Source organism: Caenorhabditis briggsae, assembly GCF_000004555.2.
Source record: "Caenorhabditis briggsae complete genome, chrX, whole genome shotgun sequence".
In the NCBI taxonomy this organism is placed as follows: Eukaryota; Metazoa; Nematoda; class Chromadorea; order Rhabditida; family Rhabditidae; genus Caenorhabditis; species Caenorhabditis briggsae.
In genome coordinates, this window is record NC_013491.2 from 18829097 (window position 1) to 18850672 (window position 21576).

General features: G+C 37.8%; 4 protein-coding genes across 4 annotated transcripts; 1 reads left to right on the forward strand and 3 right to left on the reverse strand.

Moving 5' to 3' along the window:
- Positions 1-2839: 2839 nt before the first annotated feature.
- CBG07523 lies at positions 2840-7602 on the reverse strand (the record flags this gene model as incomplete). Its single annotated transcript, XM_045240537.1, has 12 exons — positions 2840-3403; positions 3573-3691; positions 3848-3920; positions 3965-4052; positions 4206-4253; positions 4306-4451; positions 4501-4645; positions 4715-4805; positions 5285-5492; positions 5610-5681; positions 5731-5948; positions 7536-7602. The coding sequence occupies 12 exons, from the start codon at positions 7600-7602 to the stop codon at positions 2840-2842; spliced, it is 1839 nt and encodes a 612-aa protein (XP_045093512.1).
- Positions 7603-11924: 4322 nt separating this feature from the next.
- On the reverse strand, positions 11925-12452 carry CBG07521 (the record flags this gene model as incomplete). The annotated part of the gene is made up of 1 exon (XM_002645759.1): positions 11925-12452. One exon carries the CDS (start codon positions 12450-12452, stop codon positions 11925-11927), a length of 528 nt encoding a protein of 175 aa, XP_002645805.1.
- A 3189-nt stretch (positions 12453-15641) lies between these two features.
- On the reverse strand, positions 15642-15841 carry CBG07520 (the record flags this gene model as incomplete). Its single annotated transcript, XM_002645758.1, has 2 exons — positions 15642-15676; positions 15724-15841. 2 exons carry the CDS (start codon positions 15839-15841, stop codon positions 15642-15644), a joined length of 153 nt encoding a protein of 50 aa, XP_002645804.1.
- A 1689-nt stretch (positions 15842-17530) lies between these two features.
- CBG28054 lies at positions 17531-19161 on the forward strand (the record flags this gene model as incomplete). The annotated part of the gene is made up of 3 exons (XM_045240538.1): positions 17531-17549; positions 18915-19051; positions 19093-19161. 3 exons carry the CDS (start codon positions 17531-17533, stop codon positions 19159-19161), a joined length of 225 nt encoding a protein of 74 aa, XP_045098641.1.
- Positions 19162-21576: the final 2415 nt, after the last annotated feature.

Below are 21576 nucleotides of genomic sequence, written 5' to 3' on the forward strand. Positions count from 1 at the left end.
TGGCCGGTTTTCGATCAAATGCGGTATCAAATAATCCTGGATCAAAATTATGGAACAATGGTGCTCATTGCTATATCAACCAAGTTCAGTTTCAGTCTCAGTTTGGAGCATTTCCAGAAATTTTTTTTGTTTTTTTTTCCATTCCCATTCATTTTGAGTTTTGAGTTATTTTTGACTAATTTTTAGTGGAAATTCGATGAGTTCCTAGGAAATCAAAGAGCAAGAAAAATCGAAGCTAGTATAAAAGTTCAAAAACGTAAGATTTATCACTTTTTTCAACGTGATCAAACGCAGTCGCAATGTTATTTGTTGTTATTTGGAACTCAATGCACTACGGAACAAAACAATTTTCCGGACAACCACGGTAAATGAAACCTAGAGATGATAGAAATGCGGTCTGAGCAGTTGGGAATACCATGAAGAGGACAAGCGAAACACTATGAAGTTTCTCGAAAAGGGGTGTCCACGCGAAGCCTACTGTCGTTAAAATACGTCCTGTAATCTTGGTCTCAGGCGTCTCACAGACCGTCCATCATGGGTGGTGATTTCTATCATTGGACGGCTTTTGTAATTTTGCTGCCGCCTTAACAATACCAATATTGACAAGAACGCAGCATTCAAGGCGGTGGTGGACGAGTTACAAAAGCATGCTTCCGAAATAGGATGGCACGGAGGCTTTCTAAAAAGCTGCTCGAACTCGAACTTCAACGATTTCCAGTTTGATGGGAGGCTCTATGAGCAAAAAAGAGGCCTCGCTATGAGAAGTCGTCTCGCACCAGTTCTTGCCGTCTTATACATGGATAGCATTGAAACCCCGAGTAAAGTCCACCCAACCATTCATTTACGGAGATAGATTGACGATTACATCGTGTTTGCCGAATCTCAAGATACACTCTACAATATTTGTATCTGTCTTAACATGTAGGCGGCACATATCCGTCTGACTCGAGAAAACCTAAAAGATAATGGTTACTTTTCCTTAACTATCCATTTTCGTTCAAAAACAATGTTTTCTCAAGTACATGGTACCGTAAACCTAGCAACAAAAATCTTTTTGTACGGATTCGGGTCATCCCAAACAAGAAAAAATCAACACCAGGGCCACTCAAAAAGACTGTCACGAAAATGTATCCAGCCAATGGGCACCTCGCTAAGACAGTAAAACATATAGATCATACGACAGTACCAAGAGTAGAACCTCCAAATCTTGTCAATCCCATTCGTTTCTGAATCAGGTGGGCTTGGAAGCAACAGCGGTGGAGCTGAAAGGCAAATCACTGCGCGACCTTCTTGCAGTGTCGGGTATGCCCAAAGATTGGTGATTGTTGTTGTGAAAGGAAAAGAGCAATTTATCAATTTGATTGTGATTTTGAAAGAAAAAATGTGGGCGAAAATTTCAGTGGATCGGAAAGATGGTTGAATAGCTCGAAAGCACGATTCGGAATCAATTCTAGAAAGATCACCAGATTCGTTCTATCGGTTTGTCACAAAACGCGTGATCAGATTGCGAAGGATTCCAAGGAATCTGTGACGGCTGCCAACCGTTTTCCCACCATCCATTCAATGTTTACAATGCGGACCAGTCCGAATTCCAAATCGAAATGAATAAGGCTTGAACACTCACTTTCAAATGATCAAATAACGCCCATTGCGTGGTTGGAAGTAAATAAATCGTCCACGACACATTCCTACACAGTCCTTCCATTGATTTCGGCATCTGGAAAGCTTCATCCGAAATCATTTGTGACCCTGAAAGGAACAAAGAACAGTTTTCGAAAAAATCACTTCCAAACCTTCCAAACCTTGAAGTTACTTGCAAAACTAGTCACATTATGACGATGGAAGTGTTCTTCGAAAAAAATCATATTCGAATTGCCCAGGCCGTAGGATGCTTTCCTCATTACAGGTTCTTGGAACAGTCGGAAGACACAAATTGAAAATACTGACGATTTCGGCTGGATTCTCTGATCATATCCAGCCCAGCTAGGCGGCAGCAAAATTACAAAAGCCGTCCAATGATAGAAATCACCACCCATGATGGACGGTCTGTGAGACGCCTGAGACCAAGATTACAGGACGTATTTTAACGACAGTAGGCTTCGCGTGGACACCCCTTTTCGAGAAACTTCATAGTGTTTCGCTTGTCCTCTTCATGGTATTCCCAACTGCTCAGACCGCATTTCTATCATCTCTAGGTTTCATTTACCGTGGTTGTCCGGAAAATTGTTTTGTTCCGTAGTGCATTGAGTTCCAAATAACAACAAATAACATTGCGACTGCGTTTGATCACGTTGAAAAAAGTGATAAATCTTACGTTTTTGAACTTTTATACTAGCTTCGATTTTTCTTGCTCTTTGATTTCCTAGGAACTCATCGAATTTCCACTAAAAATTAGTCAAAAATAACTCAAAACTCAAAATGAATGGGAATGGAAAAAAAAACAAAAAAAATTTCTGGAAATGCTCCAAACTGAGACTGAAACTGAACTTGGTTGATATAGCATGAGCACCATTGTTCCATAATTTTGATCCAGGATTATTTGATACCGCATTTGATCGAAAACCGGCCAAAAAAAAAAACGTTTTGAAACTCAAAAATAGCTCAACTGGTGTGACAATTTTTGGGCATAGGTTTTTTCCACATTCTGAATCAACGTGTACAGAATTTTTCATTTTTTGGTTTTTCAGAACACTCATTGGGGGCGGGGACTATCTCTATGACCCGGACTGTAGGGGGATAGGGGCAGAGAAGACAAAACAAGCTTAACAAAAATAACAATAAAAAACTGACTACGTGATAATCTCACTTCTGGTTGACGTTCGTTTGAAGCTGTTGACAATTAAGGTTGAATTGAACTCCCAACTGCGTCTTGCGCTGTTTCTGCACCTTCTGAGGATTGACCGTGTTCTGTCTTCGTGGTCTCCCAGGACCTCTTGGATCCTCTGATCGCTGTGGGAGATGATTCCGACAGATTCGTTGTTGTCTGTACTGTTGGTGGCAATCTTGGAGATTGCTGTCGTATTCCGTTCCAGCGTGGTCGGCCTACACCTCGACGGGGCTGCTGACTACCGGGTTGTCCACTGGTAGGCTGGCGTGCATTGTTCACAGCTGATCTTTGCCACCCGAACTTTATCTTGATTGGGCGCCCTCTGCTTCGGCCTCGTGTCATGCTAACATGGTTAGAGGACGTTCCGTTCGTCATATTGTCATCCATGGCCTCTTCGGGGGAATTCGCAACGTTATCCATTGCTCGCACAGTTGTTGGCGGTTCGGATCTTCTTTTTCCGACATCAACTTCATCTTTTTGACATTTTTCTGTTCCTGATCTGTTCTGATGTGGCTGTTCTTCGTTGGAGTGGAGCGAATATTCTCTGTTCGATGACTTGTCTTGGCCATGTGCTTTCTGAAAATGAGGGAAATAGTAAATTAACGAAAAATTATCTAGTGATGAGAGACTTAGCAGGTTTATTATCCGAAATCGGTTTAGTATTAGCGATAAGCTTCTCACCCTGTCGGCGTGGAGACATCGGCGTCCAGGCCTGGGGAGCGGAAAATGCATCTGGCAAAGATACCACCGGTGGTTGGTCCATCGTGATGTTCTCATCGGCAGGATTGGTGGATGCCGGAGGCATCGAAAGAGATAATTCTTTTCTGGTTTTGACTGCAACCTTCGAATCTTCAGTAGAGTATTCTGAAGAATGTTGACGGCGTCGTGAGGCCCTTCTGAGCTAACAAGCCGGAACAGTGTTCATTGGCATGTCATCAATGTCCACTGGATTTTGGGAATTTCCTTCACCAATAGATCGCAGAACATGGAGATAGCAACGGGAAACTTCTCTCGATGGGCCGCAAGTTGTTGGTCCACTGGTGGATGGGCGATTGTAGTCCAATTCGTAATTGAGAACACTTATTGGACACGTCTGATTGACAATTTGCTGATGAAGAGATCATTAGAATCAGTCACATCGCTTTCTTCTAGGGACAGAATCCTTCCTTTATCAGAGAAGACGAGCTGACGGTGTTGGCTGGCCCCAATCCTTGATACATTTTCACTGAAAGTATTTAGTTGATCCCTGTGTTTCCATAATTTTGATTAACTCACTCATTAATGGATTTTAGGTTGCAGAAAACCACCACACCTTTACCGACCGTGGCCACCCATTTCCGGTTTTGTTTGGGTCTCAAAAACACATTTGTGAACTTACAAGATTTTTTCAGCCAATCTCAGCCTTGGATCCATGTTCAACTCATCTCTAAAAATGCATTTTTTATTTGAAATTCAATGGAGAAGCCAAAATAACTCACTTTATATTTTCAATCGATCTCCCTGCCTTGGTCCTTTTATAGCATTTTTTCAAGTGGCTTTTAACATTTTCTTCAGCAAGATTCCAGCAGACAATCTTGTGATCGAAACCACCGCTAAATAGGGGGCGTCCATCGGGACTCCATTCCTGAAAAGGAAGATTTATAATTTCAATTTTATGGGAAAATAAAACTTACAACTGTTAGGATTTTGGACACATGAGCCGCAGGGTTATTGAAAATAACCAAGCAATATTTTGCCCTGATGTGCCACACAGGCACAGTGATGCAGTGGCAAACATCCCAGGGTTCGTAGGGCTCGTTCGGATGTTGTTGATTTCTCCTCTATTTCCTTCAATAACCTGCAAATCAACCTTTTTTTTTTAATTTGTCTAGAACTTAAAATCCTTACCCGCTCCATTTTATGACGATATAGACGACATAGATGAGACCCATGCCACTCTGTAGAGTTCGTCGTGATCCTTCTCCATTGTCGGATCCACCTGAAGAAAAATAAATTAAAATTGGAATTAGAAACTACGATAATTTTTCATTTTGAAAAAATTTTATATTTCCGTTATTGAAAAATTCCACTTCGACAGAGGTGGCCCATTTTTCAAAGTATGAACACGTAACTTTCTTCCGAAAGTTTCTTGTTTGGATATGTTCTCAGCGAGCTACAACTACCGTAAAACCTGTAATAGAAAGGCCTTGACACTGTCAACTTTGAGCTCGATTATCTCTACTCCTACCAAAGATATCAAAAATGTGTCATCTGATAAAATAGTGCTGATATCATAATAAACAATTTTTCAGTTGATAACTTTTTTATATCTTCCACAGAAACCAAGATGAATTGACTCAGAGGCAGAAGTTAGTGAGCTCTACCACAGGCTTTACTGTGTCACTATTTTTTTTCCTTTAAAGGTGAGGGGACAGGAGATTTTTCGTAGATTTTTTGTAGCTAGAGTATGCATTCTACCGTCACGGTGTACAACGCTTAATGTCACTCTGCGTACAGCTGTCGTCCTCGCCTTTATGTATGCAATCGGGCGTCCGCTTTCTCTTTGCCCGCGTGGCTCAGTCGGTAGCGGCGCCGCACCCTCAATCCTCGCCTTCACAAGTTCAACTCCTCGAGGGGCATCTTTGAACGGAATTTCGAGAACATCATTTTTTTCATGTCTCCCCACCTTTAAGACCGAAACTGTGTTTATTGCCATAAGTTTTGCGTTTGACGTTTTTTATCAAAGAAAGATCAATTATATTTTTTTAAAAATGGGGGAAATTTTTGAAAAATAAAAACTCACCATAAAACTGAAGGTTATAGTGTTCAGCAGCTCTATGCAGCTCCTATTCGCCGGAAGTTGATAAACATAGACCTGAAATTTTTAATTCATGATTATTGAAAAAAAAAATCAGAATACTTACAAACTCATTTTCAACCGCAGCTGCGAGTTGGTCCTTGTTTCTGTCCTCTTCCGTTTTCCTATAAGATGATTTGATTGAGCTGGCTGCTTCAGAGATTTCCCGTGCTTGGTCGTGATGGTGGCAGTGGTGAGGAATGGCAATGGATCGGCGGGGTTTGTGGGGTCGCTGGCATCTCCTCCAGTCTCCTTCTCCTTGTCTTTTCGTGTGGTTTTGCTGATCTTTGGAAAATGCGCTGTAAAATTGTATATGTTTATCGTGCTATTTATAAAAAATCTATTTAAAAAAAAAAGAATCTGTGTTATTTGGGAAAAAAATGGAAAAACTAACAGTTTGTCTCATGAAACTCTTTAAAAACCTCCTTTTGATTTCAAATTGAGGAAGAATTTAGTTTTAAAACTTCAAATTCAAAAATTCTTAAGTCGCGGAAAAAAAAATCAAGCGCGCTCTAATGCGAAAACTCGTAAAAACACTTTTTGCGACGGCCAACACTATCGGAGAACAGAGAAAAGAGACTAATGTGCGAGAGGCCGCGTCGCGCACGCAACGCGGATAAGAGAAAAGAGGGGGAAGAGACGTTGTATTGCGGCTGTGTGTTCGTGTGCGTGTATATCTGCCGCGTTCACCGAGAAATTGTTGTGGCCCGTCGAATGAGTGATGAACAAAAGAAGAGGAGAAGAGGCAGAGGGGTAAAGATAAATCGCATCTCATAAGTTTTCCAAATATGAAAAACAAGAAAAAATGAATTTGGGAATTTCGGATGTTTTTCGTTTTTTTTTTATTTTTCCAAGGAAAGAGAGTTAGAAATTGCAAATTCAAAATTACTGAATACCGATATTTGATCTTAAAAAGGGAGAAAGGGAGACTTTTTAGAATCACAGTTCACATGACTATCGTTCCGTTTTCAAATGCAACTCCAGTACACTTTCAATAGTTTTTTCAAGTTTTCTTATTTCGATAGCCATTGAAAACTGGGATAGTGTTAGTCTGGAAACCTGAAAATAATAAACAGAAACAAAACCGGCTTCAGTTTTTAATCAAAAAATTTATTAAAAATTAAAATATGGTACGTCCAGTGGATTTTATTTTTCGGTTCAATATTCTTTTAATCATGGAACATGGAGTTCTTCGCGAAGATATCCAGTAAAATCGGTTTTGCATCTTCTTCGTGGAGTGGAGAATAATGCAGAAAAGCAATAGTTGCTTTGTCTGGCCTACGGTTTAGAGCAAAGATTGTTCCAACTTCGATTTTAGTTCCTTTGTGAGTTTACGGAACTGAAGACAATTCGTAAAGTCTTTATGTTATCAAAAACTAGATTGAGAGTGTTTTAAGCGGTAACTTTAGTTTAGTAGGCAAAATCGACTATTATTTTTAGGAATTTGAACCACATTTGTACAGTTATATACGCCAATTCAAAATTTACTGTTTCAACTGTGAAACAGTACAGAATTCAAGAAGACTCACCTTTTTCAAACAAAATTTCGGCAACATTAAAAGGAATCCTTTTTTAGAGGAAGGATTTCAAGAATATAGGGAAAATAATATAAAGGAAGAGAATTCTTAGAAAAATCAATAGGGAAGGAACTCTCCAAAACCCATTCACTTAGAGTTTTTGGAGAGGTCCCAGAAGAGACGTCTATTCAGAAAGTCGTCTTGAAGAGAGAATGAATACTACTGGTTGGTACCTGATGGTATATATACCCCCGGGGGGGGGCGGAGTTTTTAGGGTCTATCCAGGTGGGTAGAAAGACATAGGGCGGAGTTTCCTGTCCGTTGCGTCATTTCTCTGCGTATCTACAATACCTACATTCACTGTAATATGCCTCTGAGGAATCCAGGTGGGGTTGATTTACAATCCCATTGTGCAGTGACATTCAGATTAACACATTAGATACCCTCTTTACATCTATTAATTTACAAGTCTAAATACACCTATTGTTTTATGAGCATAATCTGGACGAATTAGACTGAAGACAGGCAATTTTTCTTATGGGAAAAATTCATTTAGACAAAGGATTGGGAAGACAAGAAGGGCAACTTGAAAAAATGAATAGTTTTTTTATTCACAGTAAAAATTAAACAATGCTCAATGCATGAATTTCGGTTTGAAAATCAGGTAGATTATGGAACAATTTTTCAGGATTGGAATCTTTTTCCGGATTGGAATCATACCAAAATGGATTTGCAGAGGCAAATGAAAGCGTTCTACTGCTGGAAAGTGACCCTGTGATGAAGGAATTAGGCCTGTGCGGCAACAAATTGCCGAAATTGCCGAATTTTTGTTGCCGATTTCGGCAAAAAAATTTCGGCAATATCGGCAACTGAAATTTTTCTGAATTTAGAGATTTTCACATTTTTTTTAGTCAAAAAAAATATTTCGAAGTTCGAAAAATCAAATTTTGAACACCATCATCCCTCAGAATGAATTTTAAAGGAAATGTGCCCCAATAATCATCAAAAATACTCGCATCGGATCTAAAAATGGGCTTCAAATTTGTGAGCATAGGAGAAAAAAAGATATCATGAGTCACAACTCATCAAAAAAAATTATCCAATCTGTCTCAAATCTCTAGGAAACGTGTGTCGTGAGTTGCCTAACAAGTTGAGCGCACTATCTTCAAAACACACAATCGGAACAAATATTTTCAATCATTGGAATACCCTCTATTGCTAAAGAGCAATAGTTTGCATAAAAAATGTGGTCTTGAGTTGCCAATTTTTGAAAATTACTTTTTTAAGGAACTTATTAGGTTGGCGGGAAAGTCTTTGTCACTTTTTCAATAGTTTATTTCTCAAAGAAAAAATAACCGAATAATTAATTATATTGTCCATCATTATCAACAACATGTCTCCAACGTTCCCTCAATTTATGGATTCCATTGCGGTAGAATCCAGCCGGGCGTGAGGCAAAGTATTGTTTGAGTGCCGCTTCGACCGCTCCACGGGAATTGAAGCTTCTTCCTTCGAAGGCACGTGTCATATCGCCAAATAACCAATAGTCGGAAGGAGCAAGATCAGGAGAATACGGGGGGTGAGGGAGAACATTCCATCCATATCCCATCAGCTCCTGCTTCACTTGTTTCGAAACATGTGGGCGAGCGTTATCATGTTGATAGTACACTTTCTTGTCTTTCAGGGCCGAACGGTCGACTGCTTTCTTGAGGTTTCGTAGTTGAGTAGTGTAGAGGTCTCCAGTTATTGTTTTGCCCTCGGGCAGAAGTTCCCAGTAGATGGGGCCGTCCACTCCCCACCACACAGAGAGCATAACTTTTTTCGGATGAAGGTCGGGTTTGGGGACATCCTGTGGGCTCTCTCCTTCTCCAACCCACTGGGATTTCCTGTGGTGATTATCGTAGAAGACCCACTTCTCATCTCCGGTTATTAGCCGGTCCAGCCATCGATCGCCCGCGTGGAGAGTGAGAAGAGTAATCGAATCGTCGACTCGGCGGTCAAGGTTGGCTTGAGTCAGGTGATGAGGTATGAATCGACCAAAAAGTTTTCTCATTCCAAGAGACTTCAAACCTTCAAGGACTGTGCTATGGTGAACTCCGAATGTGACAGCTAGTTCACGGCTAGATTGAAATGGATCCGATTGCAATGCGTGCTTCAGCTTGTCCAAATCCAACTCACGGGGTCTCCCAGAGCGATCCTTTTCATCGAGCGAGAAGTCATCTTTTTCGAAACGATGGAACCAATTGCGAATAGTATTGTAGTGAGGGGCATGTGTGTTGTACACATTCTTCAAGAAAGTTTCCGAATCCTTCATCGTGGTGTGAGATAGGAAGAGGTAAATCAAAACATGTCTGATGTGAATAGCAGTGGGAACAAACATATCGTTTCAATTACAGATGAGGAGCAGGGAAGGAAATGGGGACTTGTTTATATGGAAGGTTCTTATCACCTTGTTATTCACTAGAGTCGATATCATACACAGCCTCCATATACGAGAACAGTGATTAAACAAACAGAGTGACAAAGACTTTCCCGCCAACCTAATATAAAACACATTTTCTGTAGTTCTGAGACTGATAGAAGCATTTTCAGGTGAGTTACGTATCGATTTTACTAAAAAAAGACGCAAAACTTTTGTTGCCGAAATTGCCGAAATTTTTTTCGGCAATTGCCGAGTTGCCGAACGTTGCCGAAAAGTATTCGGCAAATTGCCGAGTTGCCGAACGTTGCCGAAAAAATTTTGTTGCCGCACAGGCCTGGAAGGAATGGACGATGGGAACACAGAGATTTTTGTTCTTTTGAAAAAGATCACTGAAAATCTGTTGTGGTGAGAAATATTCACATTATCTGAAAAATAATACAATCAGAATCAGATCCAAGGTACAAAATAACACTAAGCACCTCAAAAAAAGCCGAAAAATTACATATATTTTAAGATCCATTAATTTCTTTGTAACTCTCGGATTAAATTGTGCACGACAAACCAGAAAAAGGCCTCCGCCAGTTTTTTTTCTTGATAAAGGGCCACTGCTCTTTTTTCGGTGTAGGTGATTGTCGTGAATCCCGTGTCAGAAATCCCGACCATCAAGTAACAAGAGAGCAACAAGATGGCCTGTCACAGCAGAAGAAAGAATGGATGACTCAATGATAATGGAAACGTGCAATCAGCGCCCCATGAATCAGTGCAAGGAAATAGCAGGAGGATTAAGGAGGAAGGAGAGAAAGCAGAAGAAAGAATAAAGTATATAAATGATCGTTTGTCTTATATTTGCCATTTTTTTATCATTTTCCTCTTTGGATCAGCTCCTGGTCCAGAGTGCGAATAAATCTCTGTTAATATTGAAACCTTGTCTATTTTGAACCACCGTCTCAAGAAGAACCCGGATGCACAGCCCTTTCAGTGATAGAATTTTAAAAAACCAATGACCGAGTACTGAAAAGGTCTGAACAAGAAACATCATATGCGAACGGTTGGCATCTTCACTTTTTTTTCCAGTCTAGCTGAAAGTCTAAACAGAGGTCTGCAAGCTCAAAACGGTGGACACACAAGATCAACTTCATCAAGGGCTCTTCAATTTTCTTATAATAATTAAAAAACGGGTTCTTTACAAAGGTATCCATAACATCCGCTTCAGTTTCTTCATCCGAAGGGGAAAATTGTCAACAATCCTATTGTCCTTTCTGCAGTTGTCGAAGAATTCTTTGAGCTAAAAATTGTCTATTTGCCCTCCAAATTGAAATAAATATCTGACGTTTGTGTGGAACAGTGTCGTTTTCTTCTCGATTCCAAATTCCTCATTTGTAAAGTCAACTAAATTGAGACCTTTAACATTGTTGGATTTCGGATTTTTTACATTCTTTTTCAAGAGAGAGAGAGAGAGAAAAAAAAAGTTTCAAAAATTACATAGACTGAAAATTTCAAAAATTTTTTTAAGTTCTAAGTTTGTTAACCAGTCTCAAAACTTGAAAATCGGTAAGTCTCAACTTTGGCATAATTTTTCCACTTGGGCCCCCTTTTCACATGTCGCATGAAATAATTTTTGATTTTATGAGTCCCTTCCCCCTTTTCACACAGTTTGTTGATTGTTCACAATTCTGCATACTTGTAATCCGGGCCTTTCCCGGACCTTCGCGAGACCCGCCATAGTTTCTTTCAGAATCAATAATTTCGTAGCAACTAAATCAGATATGATAGAACTCGACGAGTACTACAAGATGACTCTATTTTAAATACTGTATCTTGTCAGTGAACTATGTTACGAACGAAAAAGAGCGAAAAAAGCTGTCCCGGCCCGGCCCAGCTCGACACGTCCGGACAAAACCACTTTAATGCCTGTAACTTTGTTTATAGACAAGATACGGTGATCAAAATAGTATCATTTTGTAGTACTCATCAACTTCTGTCATATCTGATTCAGTCGGTTCAAAAAATTAACTCTACAAGAAACTATGGCAGGGACCGCGAAGGTCCGGGAAAGGGCCGGATTACATGTATGCAATTCTGAGATTTCTGTATTTCTGAGATATCGCTTAATATTATCACATTTATATGTAGTAACAGTAACAACAATGAAAATCTGAAGAGAGTTCGAATTTTTATGGTTCCTCAAACTGCCATTCATCACAAAGTGTCTAATGGTAGTCCATTGCAATCAGTTGCTTGATCGACCTTTGCATACCTAGCAGCTACGCCTAGAATAAAAATCCAATAGCATATAGCATAAAATAGTTAGGTATACTTACGCTACCAGCCTTGGACTTCTGACTGCTTCAGTTGAATTCTATAATTCCAATATTCCTCGTCCCTCATCTGACGTTGTTGCTGATCCAGCCATTTTGTGCTCAGTTTCATCGTTTTCTCCTTCTCCTTTTCAATCTGTGCTTCCAACTGTTTAATTTTCTCCAAAAGCTGCTGATGAAGATCGACAGCATCTTGCTGTGATGGTCCTTGAGCTGAGGTTCCTGGTCCATGAGGAAGATGAAGAGGATTTGGGAGCATCTGAGCTTCTGGATATCCGAAAGGGTGTGAGGATCGATGGTGCGTTGGAATATTTGGTACAAAGCCAGGGTGTTGTGTTGAGTTAAGCACCGCATCAGGATATAGTTGCTGTGGTGCACCTTGTCCTCCGATATTATGCGCCATCCGTTCCATGCTGGCTAGTGAATGTTGCGGCATTCCTGGTAGAGGAACTGGAGCATGCAGAAAGACACTGTGCTGATGAGCAGCCCGGTATTCATATGCCGGATGGTGTGGGAAGCCATGGCCTGACATTTCTGAAAAACATTGGAATTTTCAAACTCATGAAGTAGATTTCAATCTTCAAAAAAATCCACTTTTCACTAATCTAGTTGACAAATTTGTAGATGTCGTCAAAAAAATATGGCTTTGATTGATGGTAGCTGGATGGGAGAGAAGGCTAGAGCTAGAAGCTTTTCTAGATTCAGTGGCTGAGAGACGTCATAAGAAAATGAAAAATGGTTAGCGAGAGAGGCGAGTAACACGATTGAGGTCGTAAAAATGGGAAGAAAAAGCGAATAGAGAAGGAATGCATGCGGGGATGGTTGGAAAAAAAATATTTTCCCAGATCAATTGACAGTGAACATCGCTGGGAACCGAAGCACACCTAAACTTTGAGCTCAATTATCTCCATTTCTGTGAAAGATATCAAAAAGTGGTCAACTGATAAAATTTGTATCATCTTATCAAAAACTTATATATATATATATATATATATATATATTTCACAGGAGCCGAGAGAAAAGAGATAAATTCGATACTATCAGAGATAAACACGCCGCTAACCAAAACATAAAAGTAAAGAAAGACATCACTTGAGAGAGGTTTCATACAAGAAGGAAGACATAAAGAAGTGGAGAAGTCATAGAGCAGGAGGCTTGGATCGTGACAAAAAGAAACGAGGAGGCTGGAGGCAGGACAATAACCGAGAAAAAAAAGGAAGGAGCGTCATCCGAGGGAGGGGTATTAAAACAAGGAGAACACATGAACCTAGATTTGAGGAGGGTGTCCAAAGGAAAGAACCAGTCTACCAATTTGAAAGAGCCACATGGAAAATGGAGGACAATTTTTAAAAGCGTTGTAGATATGCCTGGTCAGTATCAGGAACGGAAGCAAACTGAAACCGCACCTCTCTTTTTCATCTTTCAATTCTCTTTTGGAAATTTAAGCAGAGAATACACATAGAGATCCAGAATGCGAAATATAACAGTCTTTTCGTCGTCTATTTATATTCGCTTTTTTTAATGTAGACAACATGGGGGTGTCTATGTATGATAATTAAAATGTGTGGGTTCATAAATCAATCAATTTTCTCTCGTGTCGTTTGGAGTATAACTATAAGTTTCTGGTGGGAGTGACGAGATGAAAAGCTTAAAAAACGAAACATAGAAAAGTGAAAAAGGAGAATTTCGTCTGGAGCAGAATTGAAACCGGATGAGAAGAACTGGCAAAATGTACTGATAAAATATACAATTCTTATCGCTGAAAAGTATCAGTCTCAGAAACTTCGGTCCCTAATACATACCGGAAATTATTGCGAAATCCACCGGTGTCTCTTTTATCTCACTTTTTGTTTTTTTTTTAATTTAAAAAATGTCAATTGCCCCCTTTTCCACTCAATCCGATGTTTTTTTTTCTCTTGTGAACTAGGCGGCAGTCTTTTTGAGGGTCCCTTTGAAGTGCCTACAGTGACTCTATGTTTTTTTCCCGAAAAACATACGAAACAAAGAAAATTTGAATACTGTGGACGAGGAAAAACTTTTTGGAAGAAAACAGAGTATTGAAAACAGAATTTTGGTTTCTCTCTATCGAGCTAACTCAAACTACGGTCGTTCGGACCTCCCATGTCATATTCGCATTTGTTTCTTCACGCCTTTCTATGAACATTTGTAACTGTGTACGGCAAAACGGCAGCTGTTCTCTACAAGTTAGCAGACACGCCTACGAATAAGATACACTTAAGCTGGATGACCTTACAGGGCTAATTGATCTCTTTCGGAGCAAACAGGAAGCATGAGCATTCGTAACTAAGAAATGCAGTGCAATAGTAGTTTCCTACAAGTCAGGAGGACAAGATACAGTTCCACTATGTTTTTTTTTTCGAAAAAACATACGCAACGAAGAAAATTTGAATACTTTAGATTACGAAATACTATTTCAACAAAAACAAGATGAGAAACAGGATTCGGAAGAAGACAGAGAACGGTTAATGTCCCTTCATCGAGCTGACTCAACCTATGGTCATCCGGACCTCCCATGACGTCATATTCGCATTTATTTCTTCTCGCCTCTCCATGAAAATTTGTAACTACCGATATATACCGATGTATACTACCGAACGGCAGCTGTTCTCTACAGGTCAGCAGACACCTCCGGATGATATGTACTAGAGCGGATTGACCTCTTTCGGACCAAACAGGGAGAATGAGCATTTGTAACTGATGTGAGTATCCAACGCCTGTTCTTTACAAGACAGCAGACACCTCCGGATGATATGCACCAAAGTAGGTCAAAGTTGCTCACCAAGCAGGGCAGAGGGGGGAGGTGAGAGGAGGACAAGTCAGCAGACACTCCCGAATGCGAAGCATCAAATCAGATTGACCTTACAGGCCTCCCTATCGGACCAGACCGGTGAAAACATGGGGTGTTACAAGCAGATCGATATGCGTAAATGTAATCGGATATTGTGGGGGAAGGGGCACTGTAGAAGATACTTTCATAAATCTTTCGAAGGACCAAAAAGATAGTGGAGGTTACAGCTCCTTCTTGAAAAAGGCAAAAGGAAAGGTGAGAAAAGGTGGAGGGACGTTATGAATTTATTCAGTAAAACAGAAAAAAACACAAGAAACTGGAAAAATCGACTGCTTCCAATTTTGCGATTGGGAAGGAGAGAACTATCGATGTGGGCAAAAATAGGAAGATTCCGTTTTTAGGAAGGGGGGGGGGGAATATTGAGATGGATGAAAATCGAATGATGCCAATTCCAATGATGCCAATTCAAATGATGCCAAAGGGAGGGGGGGGGGGGACATGGAGAAGGACTAAAAAATTATTTCACGGGAAAAATATATTGGACGACAATCAACTGCAAACCGACTTGTGCTTCGATGGATGGAACAAGACGTGCAATGTGTTGTTCCTCAAACTGATGACTAATTGTGACAAAAAAATTTTATGATGATTCACTCTTAACTATTATTGCTGTCTGATAGAGAGAAAACGGGCTCAGGCACAGAGAAAATTTGTCTGCGTCTCCGTCTTATATTGTTTGTTCGCTTCGAGATACTTCTCTCTAACCGTTTTTTTTTCTCAGACCGAAAGTATACTCTAAAACCCGATCCTAGGATTCCAAAGTTAAAAAAAATCAGTTCTAATCCCATCAACTTTTCTGCATTTCAAACTCCTCACCTTTTCTAATTCTTTTCCTTTCCCTTTTCTTCGGTCTTATCCTTTTCCTTCCTCGGCGAGGAGTCTCAACCCTGAAATATCATAATTTTACACCTTGAGAAAAAAATCAAACTTTTACCGTAGGGAGTGGTTTGAAAGGCCGAATTCGGAGAGGCCTGAATCCGAACGGTCTTATTGCAAGTCCTTGGGAAGTTCGCATGATATTCCTCGGCGGTCATACGGTCGAGAACGTCCATCTTCTGAGAAATTATACTTTTGGTATGCAAGAAAACAAGGCAAGCATGAAAAACAAAATATTTTGAAAATATTTTGCTTTTCCACCTTGGGAAATGGGTAGAATTTTCAAAAAAAAAATTGGTGACGGGTGTGTAGAAATTTTGCTTTAGACCACACTACCGTAACACCTGTAACATATGAGCCTCCTAACTTTCAAGATTATTTTAGACTAAGTTTGGTTTATTCGAGACCAATTTTGAACTATTTCAGATTTATTGTGAACTATTTCAGACTAATTTCGGACATTTTAAAAAATGATGAAAAATGTTCAAAGCACGAAATTTTAATGGAAACAAGCTCAAAACTTGAAAAAATGGGTAAATCTTAACTTAAGCATAATTTTTCCGTTTGGGCTTTCTTTCAAGATTGGATCATTTTAGACATATTTTTGACCCTTTCCAACCGATTTTGGGCTATATATTAGATATTTTAATAAAGTAAATCCACATTGGCGTAAAAAACTGACAAAACAACATCAAAACCCGATTGGTAACTGAAAATTCAAAATGAAAACAGGATTCATGGGGTTTTCTTGGTCTGAAACGCAAACTCCGCTCCGAACCTTTATTATCTCTCTGGACCGTTATTTTCCTCGCGGACCGTTATTTTCACTCGGAACCGCTAAAATCAGATAGAGCCGAAATTTACTATATTTTCCAGGAATTTGAATGAAATTTGTACAAATTATATCAGTTAATTCAAATATTACTTTTTCAACTGGGAAACGTTCTTTAAAAAAACTCACTTTTTTCAAACAAAATTCCGCCAAAAAATCGATATTATGAAATCCTTTTAGACAAAGGATTTTTAAATAAAGAAAGAATAGTATAATGGGTAAATAATAATCAGAAAAACAAAGAAAGGAACTCTCCAAAACCCATTCACTGAGGGTTTTTGGAGAGCTCCCAAAAAAGACGTCTATTCAGTCAAGACGTCGGAGGGGTAGACTGAATGGTATGAGGGTGGAATACATAGAGTCGACTTGCCTGTCCTCTCTGCGTTCTATTGCGTCATTCGTTGTTCGTTTCTCTGCGTTTCCACAATCTCTACACTTACTGAGATTCGCCCCTAAGTGAGAAGACACCGAGTAACACAAAAATCAAAAAATGTTTTTTTCAGTATCTGGAAGATTCAAAACGATCAAAAGTGTTTGAAAAAACAGAAACAAAAAATTTTTCGAAAATTTTCAGCATGAAATCTGAACTGAAAACAATTTATAAATTCTATATTTCATTATAAACTAAATTGAGAGTCGTGACTATTTCAAGTGGTGTATCTTTTTGTATGAGTCTAGTTCAGTTGGCAAATTCGACTATAATTTTCAGGAATTCGAACAAACTTTGTAGAATTATATAAGCCCATTCAACATTAACTAAACTATGAAACATACAGAATTCAAAAGAACTTACCCTTTTCAAAAAAAATCTCGGCAACATTGGGTATTACGAAATCCTTTTAGATGAAGGAATTCTAGAAAATAGGAAGAATAGTATAGAACAGAGAATATTTAGAAAAATCAATAAGAAAGAAACTCTCCAAATTATGAACGTCTTCAGGGTCCATCCAGGTGGGTAAAAAGACATAGGGCGGACTTTCCTGTCCATTGCGTCGCTTCTCTGCGTTTCTAAAATATCTACACTCACTGCAATATGCCTCTGAGGAATCCAGGTGGGGTAGATGAACAATGGCAAATGTAGTGTGATATTCCATGAAACCCAAAAAAATTAGCTCAAGCTTGACAGTATGGGGATTTTGATTTTGGGATTTTGGGGAATGGAATTTCGTTTTCCATATATTTCTTTTAAATGAAAGTTGAGAAAATCGTTTTTGAAATTTGGTGTTTTGCAATAAAAACGATTTTTTGGTAATTCTTGCCACGTAGTTTGACTGCGCGCGAGTTTTAAAATTCTCGCAAAGGTTTCCGCAAATTGAATCTTTTTGAGCGTTGTTGAGTCACTACTCAGCTGACGACCACCACAAACTTGGCTCAATGCCAATTTTCATTCCGAGACCTTTTCCCGCGATGCTATTAAAAACGGAAAAGTTTCGAGTATGCAATTATTTATTAAATATAAATTATTAGTTGAGCCTACAACAAATTCCGGTATATTAGCATATCTGGCTGTACTGAGCAAAACAAAGGATACTATGCAACAACAAACAAATAACAAAAGCTTCTTCATGGTCTTTCTGGAATTAAAAACATTATTAATGATTATTGAGAGTTTTCTTGGTTGCTCTTCTGAATGCTCGATCATCTCTCTCCTTGTCCCAGAACTGATTTGTGACAATTGCCATCAAGGATCCAAAACTTCGAATCGATCAATGACAAGCTTGCTGAAGAACCGATGGATCACTTCATCCCAAACCAATGGTTCAGGCACCATGTGTTGAACCACTTTATTTCGATGATTTTGTCGACGATGGTCCTAAAAACCGATTTGATGAATTGATTCCAGAACAAGAGAACTTACCCAGGGCTAGATGCGTTTCTCAAATTTCCAGACTGAACAAACGAATCTTAGGATATTGAAGGGATCGAGCCATTTGGAGCTGAGAATTTGTTTTTCAGACCAAGCCTCTATGAGAATGCTGTTGATGTATGAGCAACAACTCAATAAGCAGTACAACTGAAAATATTGATTTCAAATCTTCGTTTCAAAATATCTCTATTTTTTTAATTCAGAAACTTTGTTTGTTTTTTCTAAGCAAATCTAAGAAATTCATGGCAGAAAATAGCTAGTATCTACGGTGCCAACGAAAATTTCATCAATTCGCCTATTTTTCAATGAGATTTTTCATTTTTGGGCTTCCAAAAATTATTCTAATCCAGCTAGATTAAACTGTCAACTTTCACGTAATTTATCTCGGTTCCTGTGAGAAGTATCGAATCAGGATTAACTCCCAAAATGTTTCTCAAATCATCAGATATATTCTAACAGTTGACCTTTTTTATTTCTTACAGGAACAGGAAAGATTTGCTTTAAAGTGTTTACTTCTCTGATTAGTGTTTCAAATTCAATAAATTTCCAGACCTCAACTGGAAATCACTAGACAAAATTGAAAAGCAGCACTGGAAAGACTGCATGAAAAATTTGGCTGCTACCAGGGATGAACAAGTCAAATTTGGATTGATAAGGATATTGCAAAAAAAAACAATAGCAGGTCAGGTTTTACTTATTTTTTTTTTCTTGAAAATTGAAATTTTCAGATCCATCTTCCGGTTTCTTCTCGATTTTTGTGCCAGCCCGGGAAAATTTTAATGGTTGCTCCAATTTAATTGATTTTCGATTCTTTTTTTTTCAATAAAAATCTTCGGTGTTCCGGGGCAAAAATGTGTTGTGTTCTTTGAAAGGAAATGTGACTTTTTCTCAATACCTTTACAATCTATTGGTCAGTCTGTCGTGTGATTCACGCAAAAAACAGATCTAAAATGAAAATAATACACTCACCAAATTTTCATCTTCCAAGAATCCTTCTCCTCCGCCAAATATCCTGATATCTGGAAGCACTCGGTTGTTAGTCCAATATTCAAGAAGGGATCCAAATATGACGCTAATAACTACAGACCCATAACGCTCACTCATGCACTTTCCAGACTCTTCGAAAGATTAGTCCTTGAAGAGCTAAAACGTGTTATCGGTCCGAGTATTTCTCCGAATCAGTACGGATTCGTCAGTAAGCGATCCTGTGTTCTAGCCGTCCTTGAGTCCACTTCCAGAATACAGAAAACCTTAGCAAATAAGCAACAATTCGTAGATGTTATTTTCTTTGACTTTCGCAAGGCATTCGACACTGTCCCACACAATCTGTTGCAGCTGAAAATGAAAATGAGGCGAATAGGTATTGATGAACGATGCTGCGATTGGTTCGAGTCCTTTCTCAGCAGAAGAGACCGTGGAGAAGAAAGATAGCTGCCTGGGCCAGTTGTAAGAGCAGAGATGATCCAAAAGACGCTTGACGTCACATTTTTTATAGTCTAGACGTTTTGACGAGGTAGTGTTGAGGATGGGTGAAGGAGGAGAAATACTAGGTAGGATTGTTTCGAAGAGCACAGAGGAATGGTCAGAGAGCAGGAAAGGGTGTAAGATTCACGGTTTTCGATATGTGTTGCGCGCTTGTTACGAAAATATCTAGGTTCTAAGAATGTTTTGCAGCTACCTGCAATGTACTTGGTTCTGGCTTGGAGAAGTCCTACTATTTGAGTCAGATCGGATAGTGACATCAGGCTTTCCAGGCCAGCAGGCATATCATTAGGCAGAAGGTTATCAGAAGACCGGTTTATCTGCGGGTAATTGTAATCACCGAGAAGGAAATTGAAGCGATAGCTGTTGCTGAGCAGTACAGATAGATTGTGAAAAAGTACATCGGATTGGGCTGGTGAGGTGGACGGAGGACGGTATACTAAGACGAATCGGCAACGAATCGGGGAAAAATAGGAAATTTTAAAAAATTTGAAAAAAAAAGAAAAAAAAGGAAAAAATAGAAAAAGAGAAAAATAAGAAAAATAAGAGAAATAAGAAATTTAGAATTAAAAAAAAATAGGAAAATTAGAAAAACTAGGAAAAAAAAATCAAAATAGGAAAATTAGAAAAAAAAGAAAAATTAGAAAAATTACAAATTAGAAAAAAAAATTAAAATAGAAAAAATAGAAAAAATAGGAAAATCAGGAAAATTAGAAAAAAAATTGAAAATAGAAAAAAAGAAAAATTAGAAAAATTACAAATTAGAAAAAAAAAATTAAAATAGAAAAAATAGAAAAAAAATTGAAACAGAAAAAATAGAAAAAATAGGAAAATTAGAAAAATAAGGAAAAAAAAATTAAAATAGAAAATTTTGAAAATTTTGAAAAATTACAAATTAGAAAAAAAAATAAAATAGAAAAAATAGAAAATATGGGAAAATTAGAAAAATTAGGAAAAAAAATTAAAATTGAAAAAATTGAAAAATTTGAAAGATTACAAATTAGAAAAAAAAATTAAAATAGAAAAAATAGAAAAAATAGGAAAATTAGAAAAATTAGAAAAAAAATTGAAACAGAAAAAATAGAAAAAATAGGAAAATTAGAAAAATAAGGAAAAAAAAATTAAAATAGAAAAAATAGGAAATTTTGAAAAAAAAGAAAAATAGGAAAAAATAGAAAAAATAGGAAAATTTGAAAAATTTCGAATTAGAAAAAAAATTAAAATAGAAAAAATAGGAAAATTTGAAAAATTAGAAAAAAAAATTAAAATAGAAAAAATAGAAAAAATAGGAAAATTAGAAAAATAAGGAAAAAAAATTAAAATAGAAAAAATAGAAAATTTTGAAAAAAAAGAAAAATAGGAAAAAATAGAAAAAATAGGAAATTTTGAAAAATTACAAATTAGAAAAAAAAATTAAAATAGAAAAAATAGGAAAATTTGAAAAATTTGAAAAAAAATTAAAATAGAAAAAAATAGAAAATTCAGAAAAAATGAAAAAAAGGAAAAAAATAGAAAAAATAGAAAAAAGAGAAAAATTAGAAAAATAAGAAATTTAGAATTTAAAAAAATAGGAAAATTAGAAAAATTAGAAAAAAAATTGAAAATAGAAAAAAAAGAAAAATTAGAAAAATCACAAATTAGAAAAAAAAATTAAAATAGAAAAAATAGAAAAAATAGGAAAATCAGAAAAATTAGAAAAAAAATTAAAATGAAAAAAAGAAAAATAGAAA